The 16,740-nt window shown below is 54.6% G+C and overlaps 6 protein-coding genes across 6 annotated transcripts; 2 read left to right on the forward strand and 4 right to left on the reverse strand.

The window, feature by feature from the left end:
* Nucleotides 1-881: 881 nt before the first annotated feature.
* CKM354_000376500 (uncharacterized protein) lies at nucleotides 882-1,846 on the forward strand (the record flags this gene model as incomplete). The annotated part of the gene is made up of 4 exons (XM_044798980.1): nucleotides 882-962; nucleotides 1,030-1,210; nucleotides 1,267-1,616; nucleotides 1,673-1,846. The coding sequence occupies 4 exons, from the start codon at nucleotides 882-884 to the stop codon at nucleotides 1,844-1,846; spliced, it is 786 nt and encodes a 261-aa protein (XP_044654915.1).
* Nucleotides 1,847-2,792: 946 nt separating this feature from the next.
* CKM354_000376600 (uncharacterized protein) lies at nucleotides 2,793-4,457 on the reverse strand (the record flags this gene model as incomplete). The annotated part of the gene is made up of 1 exon (XM_044798981.1): nucleotides 2,793-4,457. The coding sequence occupies one exon, from the start codon at nucleotides 4,455-4,457 to the stop codon at nucleotides 2,793-2,795; it is 1,665 nt and encodes a 554-aa protein (XP_044654916.1).
* A 299-nt stretch (nucleotides 4,458-4,756) lies between these two features.
* Nucleotides 4,757-6,389, reverse strand: CKM354_000376700 (uncharacterized protein; the record flags this gene model as incomplete). The annotated part of the gene is made up of 2 exons (XM_044798982.1): nucleotides 4,757-6,274; nucleotides 6,336-6,389. 2 exons carry the CDS (start codon nucleotides 6,387-6,389, stop codon nucleotides 4,757-4,759), a joined length of 1,572 nt encoding a protein of 523 aa, XP_044654917.1.
* A 2,762-nt stretch (nucleotides 6,390-9,151) lies between these two features.
* Nucleotides 9,152-10,476, forward strand: CKM354_000376800 (uncharacterized protein; the record flags this gene model as incomplete). The annotated part of the gene is made up of 2 exons (XM_044798983.1): nucleotides 9,152-9,481; nucleotides 9,610-10,476. The coding sequence occupies 2 exons, from the start codon at nucleotides 9,152-9,154 to the stop codon at nucleotides 10,474-10,476; spliced, it is 1,197 nt and encodes a 398-aa protein (XP_044654918.1).
* A 189-nt stretch (nucleotides 10,477-10,665) lies between these two features.
* On the reverse strand, nucleotides 10,666-12,935 carry CKM354_000376900 (uncharacterized protein; the record flags this gene model as incomplete). The annotated part of the gene is made up of 4 exons (XM_044798984.1): nucleotides 10,666-12,146; nucleotides 12,198-12,720; nucleotides 12,823-12,832; nucleotides 12,892-12,935. 4 exons carry the CDS (start codon nucleotides 12,933-12,935, stop codon nucleotides 10,666-10,668), a joined length of 2,058 nt encoding a protein of 685 aa, XP_044654919.1.
* A 657-nt stretch (nucleotides 12,936-13,592) lies between these two features.
* Nucleotides 13,593-15,056, reverse strand: CKM354_000377000 (uncharacterized protein; the record flags this gene model as incomplete). The annotated part of the gene is made up of 1 exon (XM_044798985.1): nucleotides 13,593-15,056. One exon carries the CDS (start codon nucleotides 15,054-15,056, stop codon nucleotides 13,593-13,595), a length of 1,464 nt encoding a protein of 487 aa, XP_044654920.1.
* Between the last annotated feature and the right edge of the window lie 1,684 nt (nucleotides 15,057-16,740).

Consider the following 16,740-nt stretch of genomic DNA (forward strand, 5'->3'; position numbering starts at 1 on the left):
CTGGTTGCGATGCACCTGCCATTGGCCGTACGGGAAGTGAGATAGTCGTTGCTGGGGTTGTTCGCGCCTGAGTAGTGTGCGCGAAACGAGGGCAGCAGGGAGCAAGCAAGCAGCAGCAGCAGCAGCAGCAGCAGCAGCAGTGCTCGCGCCACGCCGGCCGTTGCTATCTGGAAGTCATGCCTCGGCCGCAAGATTGCGACGCGCCGATGAGCTGCCCGCCGTTTGCGCAGCGCAGAACAGTCGCCGTTTGGGAGCGACGAGAAACATGTTTGCCAACGCAGAAGCGGTCAGCGCAAAGTGAAGTCATGCTGCTCAGTTTGCGCTGGGCCGGCGCTGCAATTCGACATGGTTATCAAGCGACGCGCCTATCACAGGCGGCGAGGACAGAACGCACGCTGGCTGCAGCGCGAAACACCAGCCACACGCTAGCTCAGGAACCTGGCGCGGCATCGCGCGAAGTTGGATTAGACTTTGCGACCAATATGGGAAGCTTCACAACGCTGCTCGTACGGGGCAACCGACTCGCAGGCAACGGCCACGATCGCTGCACCACCGATATGGCGGCGGAGCGCGAACGCGAGATGGGCGTGTTCCAGGCGCATCGTGCGTCACAAGCCGGGTGAGGTGAAGCGATCGTGGGCAAGCGCGAGGTGCAGTCACTGCAGCAGAGGCGCGCCCGTGCCTGCGCATGATTAAATGCTCGCCAACCGCTGTTCCCTGAGCGACGTCTCCCTCCTTCCTCACCCAACAGCTCCAGCACTTGCAAGCGTTCGCATTCCAGCCGTTGCTTTGGTTCAGATCGCAAACCACATCCATCTCATCGCCCCCGCGCACATCGACTACCACTCATCGATCCGAGCAGCATCACTACCACCAGCATCATGAAGGCCGCGTTCACCGTTCTCGCCATTGGCGCCACCCTTGCCGCCGCCCAGGACCTCGCCTCGCTGCCATCGTGTGGGGTACGTTCTTCCATTCCACGCGACTGCGTTGCGCAACGTCGAAGATCAATGGCTGACAGGACAACAGCAAACATGCATCAACAACATGCTGGCGCTGGCTCCATCGCTCGGCTGCCCAGACGCCCAGGCCGACTGCTTGTGCCGCAACGCTGACTTCGGCTTCGGTGTGCGCGACTGTGCCAACCAGGCCTGTGGTGACGCCGCCGCTGCTCAGCAGGTCATTGCCTACGGTACCCAGTACTGCGGTGGTGGGTCCTCCCCGAATTTAATCTTCTACAGCGTTTCCAAGCTAACAAACTTTCAGGCGCTCTTGCTGGCGGCGACGACTCCAACGGAGGTGCAGGCGGCGCTGGAGGTGCTGGAGGTGCCGGCGGTTCTGCTTCCGGTACTGAGTCTGGTGCAACTCCTTCTGCCACCGGCAATGGCGACGACAGCGAGGAGGGCGGTGCTGCTGGTGCAGCTGCCATCACCACTTCTGCCTTGACTGCTCTGGTCTCTGCCTCCGACTCGACCTTCGTCACCACCACTGGTTTCACCACCATCTTCGACACCGCCTCCGGTGGTGCTGCTGGCGCTGCTCCAACCGGCACCAACAGCGATGGCCAGACCACCGACTCCGCCGGCAACGTCGTCAGTGGTACGGAGACACCAACCGTAAGTTGACCCCTCGTGAGATCATCCTCTGAGTACACGAACTGACTTGTCAAAAGGACGCTCAGGGAAGCGCAAGCGCTGCTGCTTCCAGCGTGACCGATGCTGCCGGCTCTGCCGCATCCAGCGCCAGCGACGTCGTTATGTCAGCGACTGACAGTGGCAACGGAGCTGCTATGATGACCGCCGCACCAATGCTCGCCGCTGGTGTTTTGGCCATGCTCGCGCTCTAAGCACATCGCTGACCGATTCTTTCTTCACCACCATGAGGACGACGAGCGTTATCCACGCTCTGATTACGACTTTACGATACAGCCGAAGTCGCTTCACAGTGGCATTTTGCGAGAGGCTTGGGGGATTGCGGAATGATACCACACTTGGGCATTGAGCGAGCCTTCTGCCTCGCAGTCTTGTATTGAGCATATGCGTCGATGATTCTGACGATATAATGTCTTAAGCGTTACTTCGAAGTAGCCATCAATTAAATGGAACAAACTTCGAAACATTCTCGAGCATTCCTTCATTGTCACATGTTTGACTTCCCTGACAGTAATCTGGTGACGTCCACCTCCCGAGCAGTCCTCATGCATCACCACAGCCACGTGGGTTCATCTAGTCCAACGTTAACAACTGAGAACTGCTGACGCATGCACTGAGTGCCGCCTCGAAAATCACCAGAACGCCGCTCAAAATACGGAGAAAAGTCGAATCCGTTGCAGGTGCTGACCGGATGCCCAAATTCGTGGATGGAGCGCCATCGCTTCACAATTAGATCGTGCTCATGAAGGAGTGGGGATGCAATGACATCCCTCCCTCATGATGCAGACGGCCATGAGAGCTATAGCGTTCTCAATAGAGTTCAAAAGAACACATACTGAAAGCCCCAGTCAGGCCGGCAGTTCCTTTCATTTATGATCCAGAATGCGATCTGACTCTACTGGTACACATGGTTCATTGCCAGCTACGCGCTCAAATTTCCAAAACTCCCTGCCTGCCTGCCTGTCGCCTAGTTGAGAAAGTGGTTTGGTCACTTCACATGATGGTATTAATACAAAAAAGATAATTTCGGGGGTATCTTCCCATTTTCTCCAGATGAAACGCCAGCGCTCTTCTCTTGACTTCTTCCTGTTTTGTTATGGTTTCCGCCTTGCTGATCTAAAAGCTGCTAAAGGAGGGATGCTATGCTTTTGGCCCATCAAACTCGTAGATGCCGCCATTTTTGCTCAAGACTGTTCCCATTGCAGGTACCACTTCTGCTTGAAAAGGTTCGAATGGTATTCTTTCGCCGTCGACAGCGATCAGTCCATCATCTGAGCCTCCGACTGTTGTACCTCCTAGCCATCTTCGAAGTCTGGGTCCCAATTTCCGAGATTCTGCGGGCGCCGCGCGAGGTGTGATCCTGTACGCAAGGATTTTGCTGTATTTTGCATCGGAAAAGTCTATCATCGTCCCATCTTCGACTTTGAGAAGCATGCTTAAGCAAGTCGTGCGTTTGATGTCGCCGTTGATTGCCATCATGTCCATGCGGCCGTCGGCAGGTAATGCGCAGGCGAAGAAGGGGGCATCGGGAGACATGTAGCACATGTTTCCGACGTAGAAGTTTCCTAGTTTGGGCATGTCCGTTGTGATGAAGGATGAGGGGAGCGGATCTGTTGCTGTGCCGTACTTGAGTGTTGGGATGCCAAGTTCATCATCGTTGGTGATGCTTTTGGCTTCGTCATCGTCGTGAAGTGAATTGTGCATATTCTTTGCTTTCGCTGCTTCGTGTTCTTGCCGCGCACTTCGATATCGGTCTTTAATCGCGCGCTTGTCGTCCGTGTCCGTCAGCACGCTGACCTCCGCAGGATATATCGTCTTGCCGAGCATCCTAACGAGAATGCCCCACGTGAATCGGAATGCTCCCATCCAACGCAAACTCTCAGTCCCAAGGTCCGTGTCAGCAATCACGCCAACAGATTGGCTCAGAAAACTGTATAGTCTCCTGTCACCCTGTGTAATAGCGACAAGATCGAGTGATGTCCGGATTCCCTTCACAATTTCCAGAGCGGCCAGACTCGGATAATTCGTCCCGTTCAAGTTCAAGCTCATAGCATTTCCACTTCCACAGGGTAGCTGCACCACAGCAATCTTCCTCAGCGCCCTTCTCGCATCCCGTCTCTTGGCCAGTCCATTGAACACTTCATGTGGCAGTCCATCTCCTGACGCGCATGCCACAACATCAAACGCATCAAGATCCAGCTTCTCCGCAATCTCCACAGCGTGACCTCGATATGTTGTCCGCTCCACATCTATCTCGCAGCCCGCTGCGGCAAAGATGGGCTGGATCTCTCTTGACCACAACTTCTCGGCATTTCCTGTTCCTCCGTAAGGGTTGACGAGCACCTTGATTCGCTTCCGCCTCTTTGTGTGTACCGGATAAGCTCGATCGAGCAGCTTCTGCAACCATGCTCTTGTATGAGCGTACAGACTCTTGTCCGTCACAGCATACGAGATCACGCCAACCCGGCACGCTTTTCCTTTCCTCCCTATCGGCTGTGCATACCGCACTGTAATATCAAACGTCGATTCATCAAATTCCGCCCAGAGGATATCGTGAAAGGGTATGGCTTTCGTTGTCTTTCCCAGACGAGGTATAAGGCCGCAACATGTCGATGCAGCCCGTCGATGTCGGAGTCCTTCGTCGAGCACGATCAGACTGTCTGTGCCGAGTGTGAGCGTGGCGTCTCGGTCCACGGTCAGCACCAAGGCATCCAGCGAGGATGACGCTGTATCAGAGGCATCGGGATCGTCAAACGGATTACTATCGTCAGCCTGGAGGTGAGTTTTGCGGGAGGTGTCGGCCATGATTGTACTGGACTGCGCTGAGCGAGTGGAAGCGCGAGAGTCCGCAAATGGCGAATGGTCAGACGGACAAGGAAAGGGGAGGATCCGGCGTGCACGAGAACAGGAATGTGGAGAGTTTGTGCTGAGACGTTGCTGACCCTCGCTTGTGGCCAGTTCGTCATCGGGACCCCGGCGCGCCGTGGAACGCGAGGGTTCAGCTCGCATGCCAAGATACTCGCGTGAATAGTGCTTGAATAGAACAAGGCAGGTGAAGAAGTCATGCGGGTATTCTATAGCGTCTGATGTCCAATGCTCTGCTCCTACAGCTCGAAGACAGGTCCCACCTGTCGTCCATCTCCAGCCCCGTTTCTTCGAATATCCGCTAGATCCACTCTCCACCCCTTCCACTGATCAAGACCTCGTTTGACATCTTTGATTCTCTCCAGCCGTCGCTTCTGCTCTTCCTCTTGAGCGAGTCTGAAAGCCTCCTCGTCAAATCCGCCATCATCAGACATCAAGCCGAGACTCTCTGCTCTATTCCTAGGCGGTTGATTTCTTTCTCTCCCCGTGAAAGCATTGATGCCCGAATTGATCACATCTTGGAATGTGCTCGTCTGACGGGGAAGAGAACCCCGCTGTCTGTTCGTGCCATCAGGCGTGTAAAGGTCCACATCCTCCAACCCGTCGTCGTTCATGCCTGGCTGAAGTTCGGCTCGCTTGTCTCTCCAGACTCCGCGTCGTAGATCAAAGTTCTCGGCCTCCAATGCGCGTAATCGTGCTTGCAGCTGACCCGTCTCGGTTTCTGATTCAGACAACTCGAAATCGTCCAAGTTGTCCGGACGAACGTGAGAGCTTCTCTTATTTTGACGCTGCAGCTGTGATCGAAGGTCTGCGACTTCTCGATCTTTGGCCTGTGAGGTGGCATTGGCATCCTTGTGCAACTTTGTCAAGGCTTCAATCTTCTGTTCAAGAGACGTTGCGCGTTTGGCAGCGGCCTCGAGATTGTTGTTGGCAGTACGAAGATCAGACTCAAGAACGCTAATACGCTTAGTAAGAGCTTCCGGGTCGTCCTTCGCTGATGCTGTTTCGTCGCTCGGGAACGAGATCGATACGCGCAGAGCATCGAGTTCCTGCTTGACACTCTCCGTCTGGGCTTCTGCCACCTTCGCGCGGTCCTCCAAATCCTTTGCTGCAGCATCGCGCTCCGCTATCGTAGAGTCCAGAGTGGTGATCTGGTTGCGAAGATTGGAAATGTCCAGCTCCAAAGACTGAATCGTCGAGTCCTTCGTCGCAAGTTGCTCGACCAACTCCGGGCTTGCACTGGACGACGCTCTGCGTGTAGTATTCTTTTGCTCCTTTTGAGCCTGGGTCAGTTGTCTCTGAACAGTGGCCAGCTCAGTCGTCAATCGCTCAGTCTCCTTCGCCTTGCTGCGGAGTTCCGCGACCTCGCCGCTACCCTCACGTAGGCTTTCCAGCTCCTCCTCGGCCTTGCTCAGCTTCTTTGTGTTCTCCTCTTGCTGCTCCTTGAGCGACTTGTTCTCTTTCTCGAGCTCCTCGATCTTGGCCGTCTGCTTCTTATAGAGCTCCTGAACTTCGGACTGTGCGGCTGATGCCTCCTCTTTGAATGATTTCGTTCGCTCCTTGCCCTTCACCTCTTCGCGGATCTCCTCCTCCTCTTGCGCATCTGCCTCCGCATCCTCTACGTTGGCTGCGGCATCAGCTTCAGCTCCCTCCTCGCCCGCGTCTTCGGTCTTAACGTCGGCATCATCTTTCTTGTCGGCCTTCTTCTTGCCGCCCTTCTTCCCCTCTTTGGCTTGCTTCTTCTTCAGTTGTTCAAACTAAACCGAGAGACGAGTCGCGTTAGTCAATGCGTCGCGAAAGCGCGTTCGTCATGCATACCCGCTTCTTGGCCGCGGCGAGCTTCTCCGCCTTCTCCTTGTCCTCGTCTGCCATATCGACTGCGGTTCTGAAGGGATCGTGATGTACGTGTGTTTGAGGATCGGAGCTCAACAAGAGGAGGCTTGACCTTGGCAAGCCAGCTGTCCAATGTCAATGGCTCGGCGTGAGACCTGCAACGATGATCTCACACCATCGACGCGACCACAACCTCAAGACCTCGAAATAGCGAGATCTTCGTCGCGAGAAGAACCTGATTTGACTCAATGCAAGCCAAAGGAGGAGTTTCCACCAGACGAGAATGATGGTGGCGGCAGCTGCGAGTCCAAGATGTGGCTACACGCCATTGCACCTTTTGCTCTGCACGCCAGGGCAGCCAAGCATACACTGAGCTGATGCCGAACACGGAGACAGACAGTCATTATTGTTCTTCGTGTTCGGACAATCAGCATGCGCCTCGTTGAGTCCACCCCCGGAGCCACGCCTCTAGCCGGCCATCAATATGATATGCTATGACATTTGGTTGCACAATTCGTCACAAGATGGGCAGCGTGAAGACTGTCCAAAGAAGCGCGAGGCACATTGTCATCAGCGGAGACTCGTACCGGTTACAAGCAAGTCATTGAGCAAAGACGGTGTTAGCGACGCAGGTCAATACAAAGCCGCTCGCATCTCATCAACTATGTGGCCAAAACCACCATTGCCTCTGGGAATATGTGCCCGCTCAAGCTGTGGCGAATTGAATTCGGCTTCCAAATGTCACGCAGTGCGTCTTTGAGATACTTCGTACCAGCAATCGTCAACGGCACATGGTATGTAGACGTCTGATGACCTAGGCTAACACAATGTAGTTCGATCAGGGATATCGAGGCTAAAAAGCACGAGGACTTGATTCCAATTCCGCTCAATTCCACTACACACTGGATGAGATACACAACACATCGCTCCCTTTGTGTTACTGCCTCAAGTTGCAGAATTCTCGGCCAAATGCCTACGCAAAACCAGCCATCTCCAATTCTTCTCTTGAGCTCGACTCGGAAGGGAAGGCTCATTCATCTCGAGTCCCGATGCTTATCGTGCTGGACAGAATTAGTTTACATCCGATCTGACCACAGAGTGGAACTCACGAGGGCAGTTGCAGCCGCAGTAGCAGTTGGATGTGCCTGCACCTACGACCGACGAGTAGGAAGGCGTGCAGCACAGTCTCTGTGCCTGATAGCTGTTCCGGCAGGCATTCGCACACGAATTGACACTCTGGCATGCCAATCTCCAGTTACGTGGTGGGCAGCTTTGGCGAGTGTCGAGGTCGCTCTCGACGGAAAAGTCGAATGGGGTCGGGTTGGCAGAGACGACAGTAAGGGTTGCAAGAACCGTTGCAAGGATAGAGTTGAACAACATCTTTAATGCTGAATGGGGCAGATCGTTGAGCTTTGAAGAGTCGTTTTGCGAATTGAGCGATGTCTGGACTGATGGGAGTCTCTACCGCTACTGGACGTCTAGCAGGCTTTTATACCACTTGCTGCATTGTGAATGCGAGCGGCGTTCTTCTACGCATTTCGCATTCGACCGCTGTGTCGTCGAGATCGATACTGCAATACTCGACTGCGATGCTGGGCATGAAGTGTGCCTAACCCTTTTGCGGCGGACCAAGCTCCTGGGCATCTAGGCATCTGCAAGCACATGAACCACCCACCACCGCCATGGCATCGGAGGCGCTACAGAAGACTTTCTCGCATCGTGGCCTTGCCCTGCAACTAAAGACGAGATGTTGTTCGGGTAGTTCGACGATCAATTACGAGGTGAGATCTGATAATCCGCGTAGCTTCAGGTCAAGACAGTAGCGTGACTGGGCAATCGCCCTAACACCTGGTCGTGATGGAATGGCAATTGGCCCAAGACTATGGCTTGCATACACGAACCCCGCAAGCAAAAAGAACAGTAGCACTATCTGGCCGATATTCCTGCTTTCGCAAGACTATTTGCTTGACAATAAGCTTGATATGCGCCGCTTCGCTCACTGGTACTTAGGGCCACCTCGACATTCCACTCCATTGGGGATCGGGAATTCGATCGTCTTTGATCGTCCGGTAACACCTTAGTCAATTTCGAAAGCTCATCTACACTTACTATACTCAATCTCAGCCAAGCTTCGAATGTCTCTCTGGTATATACTTCGATCTCGCACGTGGCTTTGCGGCGATCAGTTTTGCTTCTCTGTGCCACGAGATCCCACGCATAACGATCGGTGCTTTTCACTGCGCGATGAGCACAGATGTAGCACATCGAATCTTGAACGTCGATTCTCTCTACCCGCCCACAGTCTAGCGCTCTAATACGACCGCGTCGGCCATACTTGCGCCGTGCCTACACCTTGAGCAATGCTGCACGCTGATCCCACTATCCTAGGAACAAGAGTTGGAGGCCCGAGATCGCGACTCACTGTGTCATGGCGAGGCATTGATTGTTCTCTGGGCGACCGAATGAAAAATCATGCTGACGTCGGGCGTTTCTCCTTTCTACTACGGCCTCGAGGAATGTAGTCGTTCTTGCCACCAGTTGAATACCCACCGGCAAGCTCGTACCGTGCTTACGGTGCTGCTGACGGAGGAGCTGGCTTCTCTAATAGGTTGGAAGCGAAAGCCGGGCTGACAAGATGTGAAGACAACTGCACGGCAGAAAGCAAGATGAATGGAGGGGAGGGTTGGAGGGGTCTTTGATCTCCACTCGTGTCTGGGCCCAAGCGAGTCGCAGACCCTCCGACCTCACGTATGTTCTTCGGCGGACCAAGTACTTTTGCCATTGTATGCCACGACTTTAACATGTCCACCACGACGTTTCTAAATGCGAGGCTATGCCGCAGCGGCGTACTGGTTGACGACGAGAAGCTCGTGGTCTCCACTGAGACAGGCAAGATCCTTTCAAATACTGGTCACGTTGAGGGCAACATCATCGACTTGGCCGGAGCCATCATAGCACCCGGATATCTTGAGCTTCAGACGAATGGCGTGAGAGGATTTCACTTTACGAACTTCGAAAATGAGGCAAAATATGCCGAGAAGCTCGAAGAGGCCGCGAGCTTCCTGGCTACTACAGGCGTCACAGGGTTCTATCCAACCATTCCAACTGTACCTGTTCAACATTACCACAAGGTAGGAGCGGCTCTCCTCTACAATAATATCGACCCACCAGAAGCATATAATTCAGATCAACTGTCGAAGCGACCAGGTCTATTGAGTCGTCTTCAGTGTCCGTCTGGCCTCAGCTCACATCGTGACAGCTTCTCCCAAGTCTCAAGCCCCGTACAGTCAAGAACGGCGCCTCTATACTCGGAGCCCACGTCGAAGGTCCATACCTTCATCCCTCCAAGAAAGGCGCCCACACATCATCACTCTTTCAACCAGCCACAACCTCACCAGAAGAGATTTACGGCCCATCCGGAACGTCCTCCCAGATCATCAAAATCATCACTCTCGCTCCGGAACTCCCCTCCTCAACCCCTCTCATCCAAAACCTCGCCTCAAAAGACATCATCGTCTCACTCGGCCACTCCTCCGCAACCTACACTGAAGGCCTCACAGCCCTCACCGCAGGTGCAACATGTCTTACACACACCTTGAACGCCATGACCCCCCTCCACCACCGCAATCCAGGTCTCGCGGGACTTATCACACTCAGCCCCAATCCCTCATCCCCTCCTCCACCCTACTTCAGTCTAATTTCCGACTCGCACCACGTCCACCCAAATATTTCCACCCTGCTCTGGCGCTCGTCTCCTCAACACTGCATCCTCATAACCGATAGCATCGAACTCCTCGGTCTTCCCGATGGAACCTACCCCGGGAATTCCCAAATCGACACATCACAAACAAAACTCGGATCCAGAGTCGTCAAAACAGGCACCGATACTTTGATCGGCGGGTGCGCGACACTCGACCTTTGCGTGAGAAATTTGGTAAAGTGGTCGGATTGTACTTTGGCTGAAGCGGTGAGGTGCGTTACAGAGAATGTGGCAGGACTGATGCGCGATGAGACGAGAGGGAAATTAGAGGCGGGGAGGAGGGCAGATTTTGTGGTGTTAGATGATGCAGGGAATGTGTTGCAGACGTGGATTGGTGGGGAAAAGGTTTGGGAGAAGGAAGAATGATGAGTATCTGGCCGCCGACATAATATAAAATAGAAAATAGACAATTCTTCATCAGATCATAACACATTTTCATCTACAGAGGTATATTTATTTTATCCTCATCGAGCCCGAATCGTCAAACGCATTCCGCTTCCTGCTGACCATTCGCATAATGGTAGCGCAAACTCTTACATCGCTCCTGTGAAGCATCTAGATGAGCTGCTGGAAAGCACGGTTCAATGGAGATCGGAGAGGCTTGACGTCCTTGTAGAAGTCAATGGTGGCCACAGCACGCTTGGCAATGCCCTCTGGTGTGAACTCAAACTTGGCGTAAACCTCCTTGTAAGGACCGGAAGCACCGAATCGGTTGAGACCGAATTGCTCGTGCGAGTACTTCTCCCAGCCAAGGGTACTCATGACCTCGACGGAAAGAGCTGGGATACCGTCTGGGATGACCTTGAGCTTGTAGTCCTTTGGCTGTGCGTCGAAGACTTCCATGCAAGGCATCGAGACAACACGCGCAGTGACGCCCTTGTTGTCCTTCAGGTACTTGGCGGCCTCCAAACAGAGAGACACCTCGGAACCAGTAGACACGAGAGTGATTTGAGCGCCCTCTGCCTCGACTGCAACGTAACCACCCTTGATGCCGTTCTCGATGGTTGAGCCCTCGAGCTGTGGCAGGTTCTGACGGGTAAGTGCAAGGATGGATGGGGTCTTCTCCGAAGTCAGAGCAACATAGTAGGCGGCAGAAGTCTCGTTTCCGTCAGCTGGACGCCAGACCATCATGTTGGGCAGAGCGCGGAAGTGAGCGAGCGTCTCGATAGGCTGGTGGGTTGGGCCGTCCTCTCCCAGACCAATGGAGTCGTGAGTGGCGATGTAGATGACTCGGTGGTGAGACAGGGCAGAGAGACGGACAGATCCAGCAGCGTAGGAAACAAAATTGAGGAAAGTGCCACCGGCTGGGATGAGAGTACCATAGGCCGCGAGACCATTCATGATACCAGCCATACCGTGCTCACGCACACCATAGCGGAGGTAGCGACCGCTCCAGTCACCGATGCCCAGGCTTGGGGGCTGGAAGTCGACGGCGCTCTTCCAGCGAGTGTTGTTGGATCCAGTCAGATCTGCGGAACCAGAAAGAAGTTCTGGCACAGCCTCATAAATGGCCTCAAGAACGGACTCGGACAACTTTCGCGAGGCGACAGCCTTGTCCGAAGGCTTGTATACTGGGAGCTTGTTCTGCCAGCCCTCTGGGAGCTTACCAGTCAAACGACGCTTGAGGTCAGCACCCAGCTCCTTGTGCTCGTTGGAGTACTTCTCGAGCAGCTGGTTCCACTCCTGCTCAGCAGCAGCGCCCTCAGCGGCGTGCTTGTGGTATAAGTCATACACCTCTTGTGGGACAGCAAAGCTCTTGCTTGGGTCGAAACCGAACTTCTCCTTGACCTGCTTGCAGTCATCCTCCTTCAATGGGTTTCCGTGCACACCGCCAGTTCCCTGGAGCACGGAGCCGAAGCCGATGGTGGTGGTCAATCGGATCATGGATGGCTTGTCCTTGACCTCTTTGGCCTTCTTGATGGCAGCCTCAATGCCTTCGAGGTCATTGTCGCCGTCCTTGACCCACTGCACGTGCCAGCCGTAGGATTCGAATCGCTTGGTGACATCTTCGGTGAAGGCGCACTTGGTGTCACCATCTGTGTCCTGTTAGCTCCAAGAGCGATGCTATTACTGCCCAAGTGACTCACCAATGGAGATATGGTTGTCGTCGTAAATGGCAATCAGGTTGCCGAGCTGCAAGTGACCTGCAGTGGAGGCGGCCTCGCTGGCAACGCCCTCCATGGCACATCCATCGCCGAAGAAGGTGTAGGTGTAGTTGTTGACAAGCTCGTATCCGGGCTTGTTGAAGACGGCGGCAGTGTGAGCCTGTGCAATGGCAAGACCGACAGCGTTGGTGAATCCTTGTCCGAGAGGACCGGTTGTCACCTCAATGCCGGGTGTGTCGGTGGACTCTGGGTGGCCAGGCGTCTTGCTGCCGACCTGGCGGAAAGCCTTCAGGTCGTCGATGGTGACGTCGTAGCCGAAGAGGTGCAGCAGAGCATACTGCAGCATGCATCCGTGGCCGTTGGAGAGCACGAAGCGGTCGCGGTTCAGCCACTTGGGGTTCTTGGGGTTGAAGGTCATGAATTTGTTGAACAGCACGTGGGCCACTGGGGCCATGCCCATGGGCGCGCCCGGGTGGCCCGAGTTGGCGGCGAACGTGGCATCGACCTGCGCGGATCTCGGTGTCAGCGGGGGTGCTCAATGGCGTCGTCGCGGTGGCGGGCGAAATGTTTCGAAAGTGTTGAGGCGGGCATGGCGGGGCACACTCACGGCCAGCGTCCTGGGGAAACACAGTCAGCTCGAGTCACGGCGGTGAGGGGCGGAACAGCGGATGCATACCGGATGGTGTTGATGGCAAGCTCGTCCGTCTTGTTGTAAGGCATGGTTGCGGTGTTGAGTCGAAGACGAGTGGAGGAGAGAAGGACGGACTTTCTTGAAAAGAGCTCAAGTTTTGCGCTGATGTAACTTCCCACGCAGGGCGACAGGGTCCCCACTTTGGACGTGATGACTATGTTGGTGCTCAAGCAGACGCCGACACGGTCTTACAACGGCAATACACGCGCCCCCCTCGGCGGCACTGCTGGCCTCGACACCGCGCCGCCGATGACGATTGGCTTCAGCACACCGCGACCTGCGACAGTGCCATCAATTGCTGAGCAATCTCGTTGTTTGTGCGTGCACGGCAATTTTTCCTCCTGCACCGGCGCGCGACGGGTCATCTCGCCATGACCAATGCTGACGGAGATTTTGCAAAGCACGTGTTTAGCCTTGCTCAGGTACCATTGGCACCTCAGTCACTCTTATCCGCCCTGGGATCTCGCTGAGAAGAGCCGCATCGGCTTCAGTGAAATCTGCCCCCATCCGCAGAGCGATCGGCATCTGAACAGAGAAACATTACGATGCCATCTTCGCCATCGTTGTCAGATTCTGCAATTATGCTACATGTACCTCTGGAACTGGAATCTCTATCGTCTACTAGTACAGGACCATTGCGGTCTTTCCGCTTGAACGCTGCAAATGAAATCACACTATGCCTCCATTCATCGTCGGTCATATAATTCGTGGAAATGACTCGCTTGCGGAGTCGCGACAGATACGCTCAAGAACAGATCGTCGCCTTTTCGACTAGGCGTCATCTTAGGCTCCCACAATGGGCTTCCCAACGATTCCGCAGGACTCTTCACTTGGACCGTTGCGGACTGGTTCCTTCCAGCGCTTGGCGGATTCGTGGGCCTGCCATATCCTTTCAATGGATTCTGCTGTCCCCGATGAGCGCGATTTTCACCCGGAGCCTGCGTCGCATTCTTCCGTGAGGTCGTATCGTAGGACGAGTTGCTAATGTGAAGGCCTTGTTCCAGATTGTGGGCGGCTGTATCGCCTCTCCGCTTCGCGGCTAAAGTCGAGCCGCTCAATGTCGGAGCGTGACCCGTGGTCTTCCTCACTTCCGTCGTCGTGTCTGCTCGACTATCTGTCCTTTGCGGGTGTCGAACAGGCGCGCCGGAATACACCGGCGATCGAGGAACAGCCTGATTGCTAGGTCTAGGAATTCTAGGATACCGGACATTCGAGATGGGCGACTCCACAACAGGACTCAATCGTTTATCTTCGTCCTCAGGCGGTGTCGTATCATCCGGATTGGTGCTCTCAAATGAAGTACGACGCGATATGTCTGATGCAATCGAGTCCCTCACAGCTTGTGGCTGATACGAGGGCTGGGTAATAACTATAGCAGCAGGAGCGGGTCGTCGCACCTGGATAGCCTCCTCGATGGGCGTCGAAGAATTGAGATCCTGAGGCGAAGCGCCGCTATCTGCGCTCGCGTAATAGTCCAGCAAGCTCGTCTTGCTTGAGAAGGCACCTGAATTTGTTCCCAGGCGTTGAAGTTCGCAATGCGGTTGCAGTGCTGGAGGTGGCGGAAGAGGCCAATTGACTGAATTGTGCGTGTCAGGCGTTCGAACAGGCTGCTGGGGGATCTGGATCGACAGAGCTGGCGGTGCCATGCTTACATGTGTTGCTCTGACGGGTTTGTTCTTCATTACCGCTGGATGAGCTGGTAAACCCGGGAACGAGACATCAGGCAGCCTTGGTGTGTGTTCCTCCTCAAAGACCGTGGCCGGAGTGTAGATCGCTGGGGCGTACGCCAGCGATTTTGATGGTGGAGGTGGAGGCTGACGGCCTGGTCGCTCGGGCAATAATTGCGACAGTGTTCGAATGCCTGTGTTGCTACCTGCGCTGTCCGGTGATGCGTTGCTTGTGCGACACACTTTGCTCTGCTTGTGGCCGTACTGCCGCTCCGCTATGGTGCCATGGCCTGCATAGGGTGACGGCCAGAACGTATGGTGTTTCTCCGAAACGGTCGCGGCGTTGTATCCACTCCACCCGTACGATGAGTTGCTTGTATCCAAATTGCCATGCACGAACTGCGAATGGTTCGTCGGCTCCTGGTCAGCAAAATCCCAGCTGTGTCTCTGTGTGCTATTCTTTTGTCTCTTGCGTCGTCGCATGCAAGATATAGCATATATTAGAGCTACAATGAGCGTCACTGCAGAGACAGTACCGATGGCGATGCCCACAGCTTGCCCGCTCGACAGTCCCGAGTCATCTTCAGGACGGGAAGATGCGAAGGCTCCTGCAGTCGCCGCACTCGAAGAGTTAGTAGTCGCTGCCGACGTTGTCGACGTTCTGACAACGGAAGAAGTTTTTGTTGCCGTCGAGGTTGCGGAAGAGGTCCTTGTCGTTGATGTTGATGGGACCACAGTTAGTGTCGTGTGCACGCCTGGAGCAGCGCCATATCGACCCGAACACAAGTTGTATGCCACCGCCGCGGCTTTCTCAGTTATCTCAACGCCATCGCAGCTTGGTCCCTTCACGCACTTCAAAGCGAGCTCCCCGAGTGAATACTCTGGTTGCGAATTGGAGTAGAAGCTGCATATGCAATCTGCTGCGAGACATGTTGGGTTGAATTGTGTTCGGATGTAGTTGCCTAGACAAGTGCGCGCACATGCAGGCACTGCACTTTGCAGCTCCTTGTCGAGAAGTGACTGTGTGGTGTTCGAATTGCCTTGTCTGTCTGATCGGCGCGAATTGTGGAATGACGGTGTCGGAAGGCGCCACGGCATGGTGCCCAGTTGCTCCCAAGCATGAAGTCCGGTCCTAACAATTATCGAATGCAATATTACGGCCGTCCAGCAGCCTGAAGAAAGAGATGAAAGGAAAGGAGTACAACTATACCAATGAGATTCGTGCAGTCGTAGCAACAAGTAGCGTCATGGCCGGAGGCTTGTGGACGTGGTTACTATGTTCAATTTGAACGAGACGACTCACCTCGCCAGGCTGTCGTTGCCGCCAGAGACTTCGTCATGGGAGCAACCGTTCGTCATGTAGCCGCCAACGACGCCGCAGCCAGGCATCGAGAAGGATCGCATGCGTTTGTGAGTGGCGACGCATCCTCGAAGACTGGATGGGCGCGTAAAAGCGCGCCTGATTGGCGCCACGGAGCCAAGACCGCCGCAACAGTAAAGACGGGCCATGTTGGTGCAGGATCAAAACATCAGCTCTGAAAAATGATAGGCGATGGGCAAGATCTTCTCTAGGCCTGCTGTTGTCCTCAGCGGCATCCGGCAAGGTGTCCAGAGACGCCTTGGATCTGCTTGGTATCGTATCCCGCTCAAGCGAGTATTCTTGAGGTCCGCCTTCATCCTGCGTTCGCCTTGCTTCTTCGCGCCGCCGGCATTGGGTGATACGCTCACATCGGCCTTTGGAAAGACAATTTGTGTTATTAGCTGACTTGATTTTCACTGCTCACCGTGGTCAAGGATGGGGAAATCCGAATCCTGTCATTTCATGGCTGTTCTTGATACTGGCCGTTGTTAGGACATATTCGTTGCGCGATTGTCGCAGACAAAAATGCGCAATAGATGCTAGTCGTATATCGGAATATCCGAAGCCTCTTGATGGTATGTGTCGGTAGAAGATGGATACGATGATGGAGAGGCAAGTCGAGGAGGGGCGAGATTTGGACCCTGCATGGTGAGCTCATCTGGCTCGGACGTCCAATTTTGTTTGACGGCCGCCGGACGCCGAACAGCCATTGACTCACAAGACTCTTTATTACTGCTGCTATCCTCTCTTAACACACCCCGCTCCCTTCCACCGACGAGAGTGCCCCCCGATTATACGACAAGCAAC

This window comes from Cercospora kikuchii, assembly GCF_019650295.1.
Source record: "Cercospora kikuchii DNA, contig_00002, whole genome shotgun sequence".
Classification (NCBI taxonomy): domain Eukaryota; kingdom Fungi; phylum Ascomycota; class Dothideomycetes; order Mycosphaerellales; family Mycosphaerellaceae; genus Cercospora; species Cercospora kikuchii.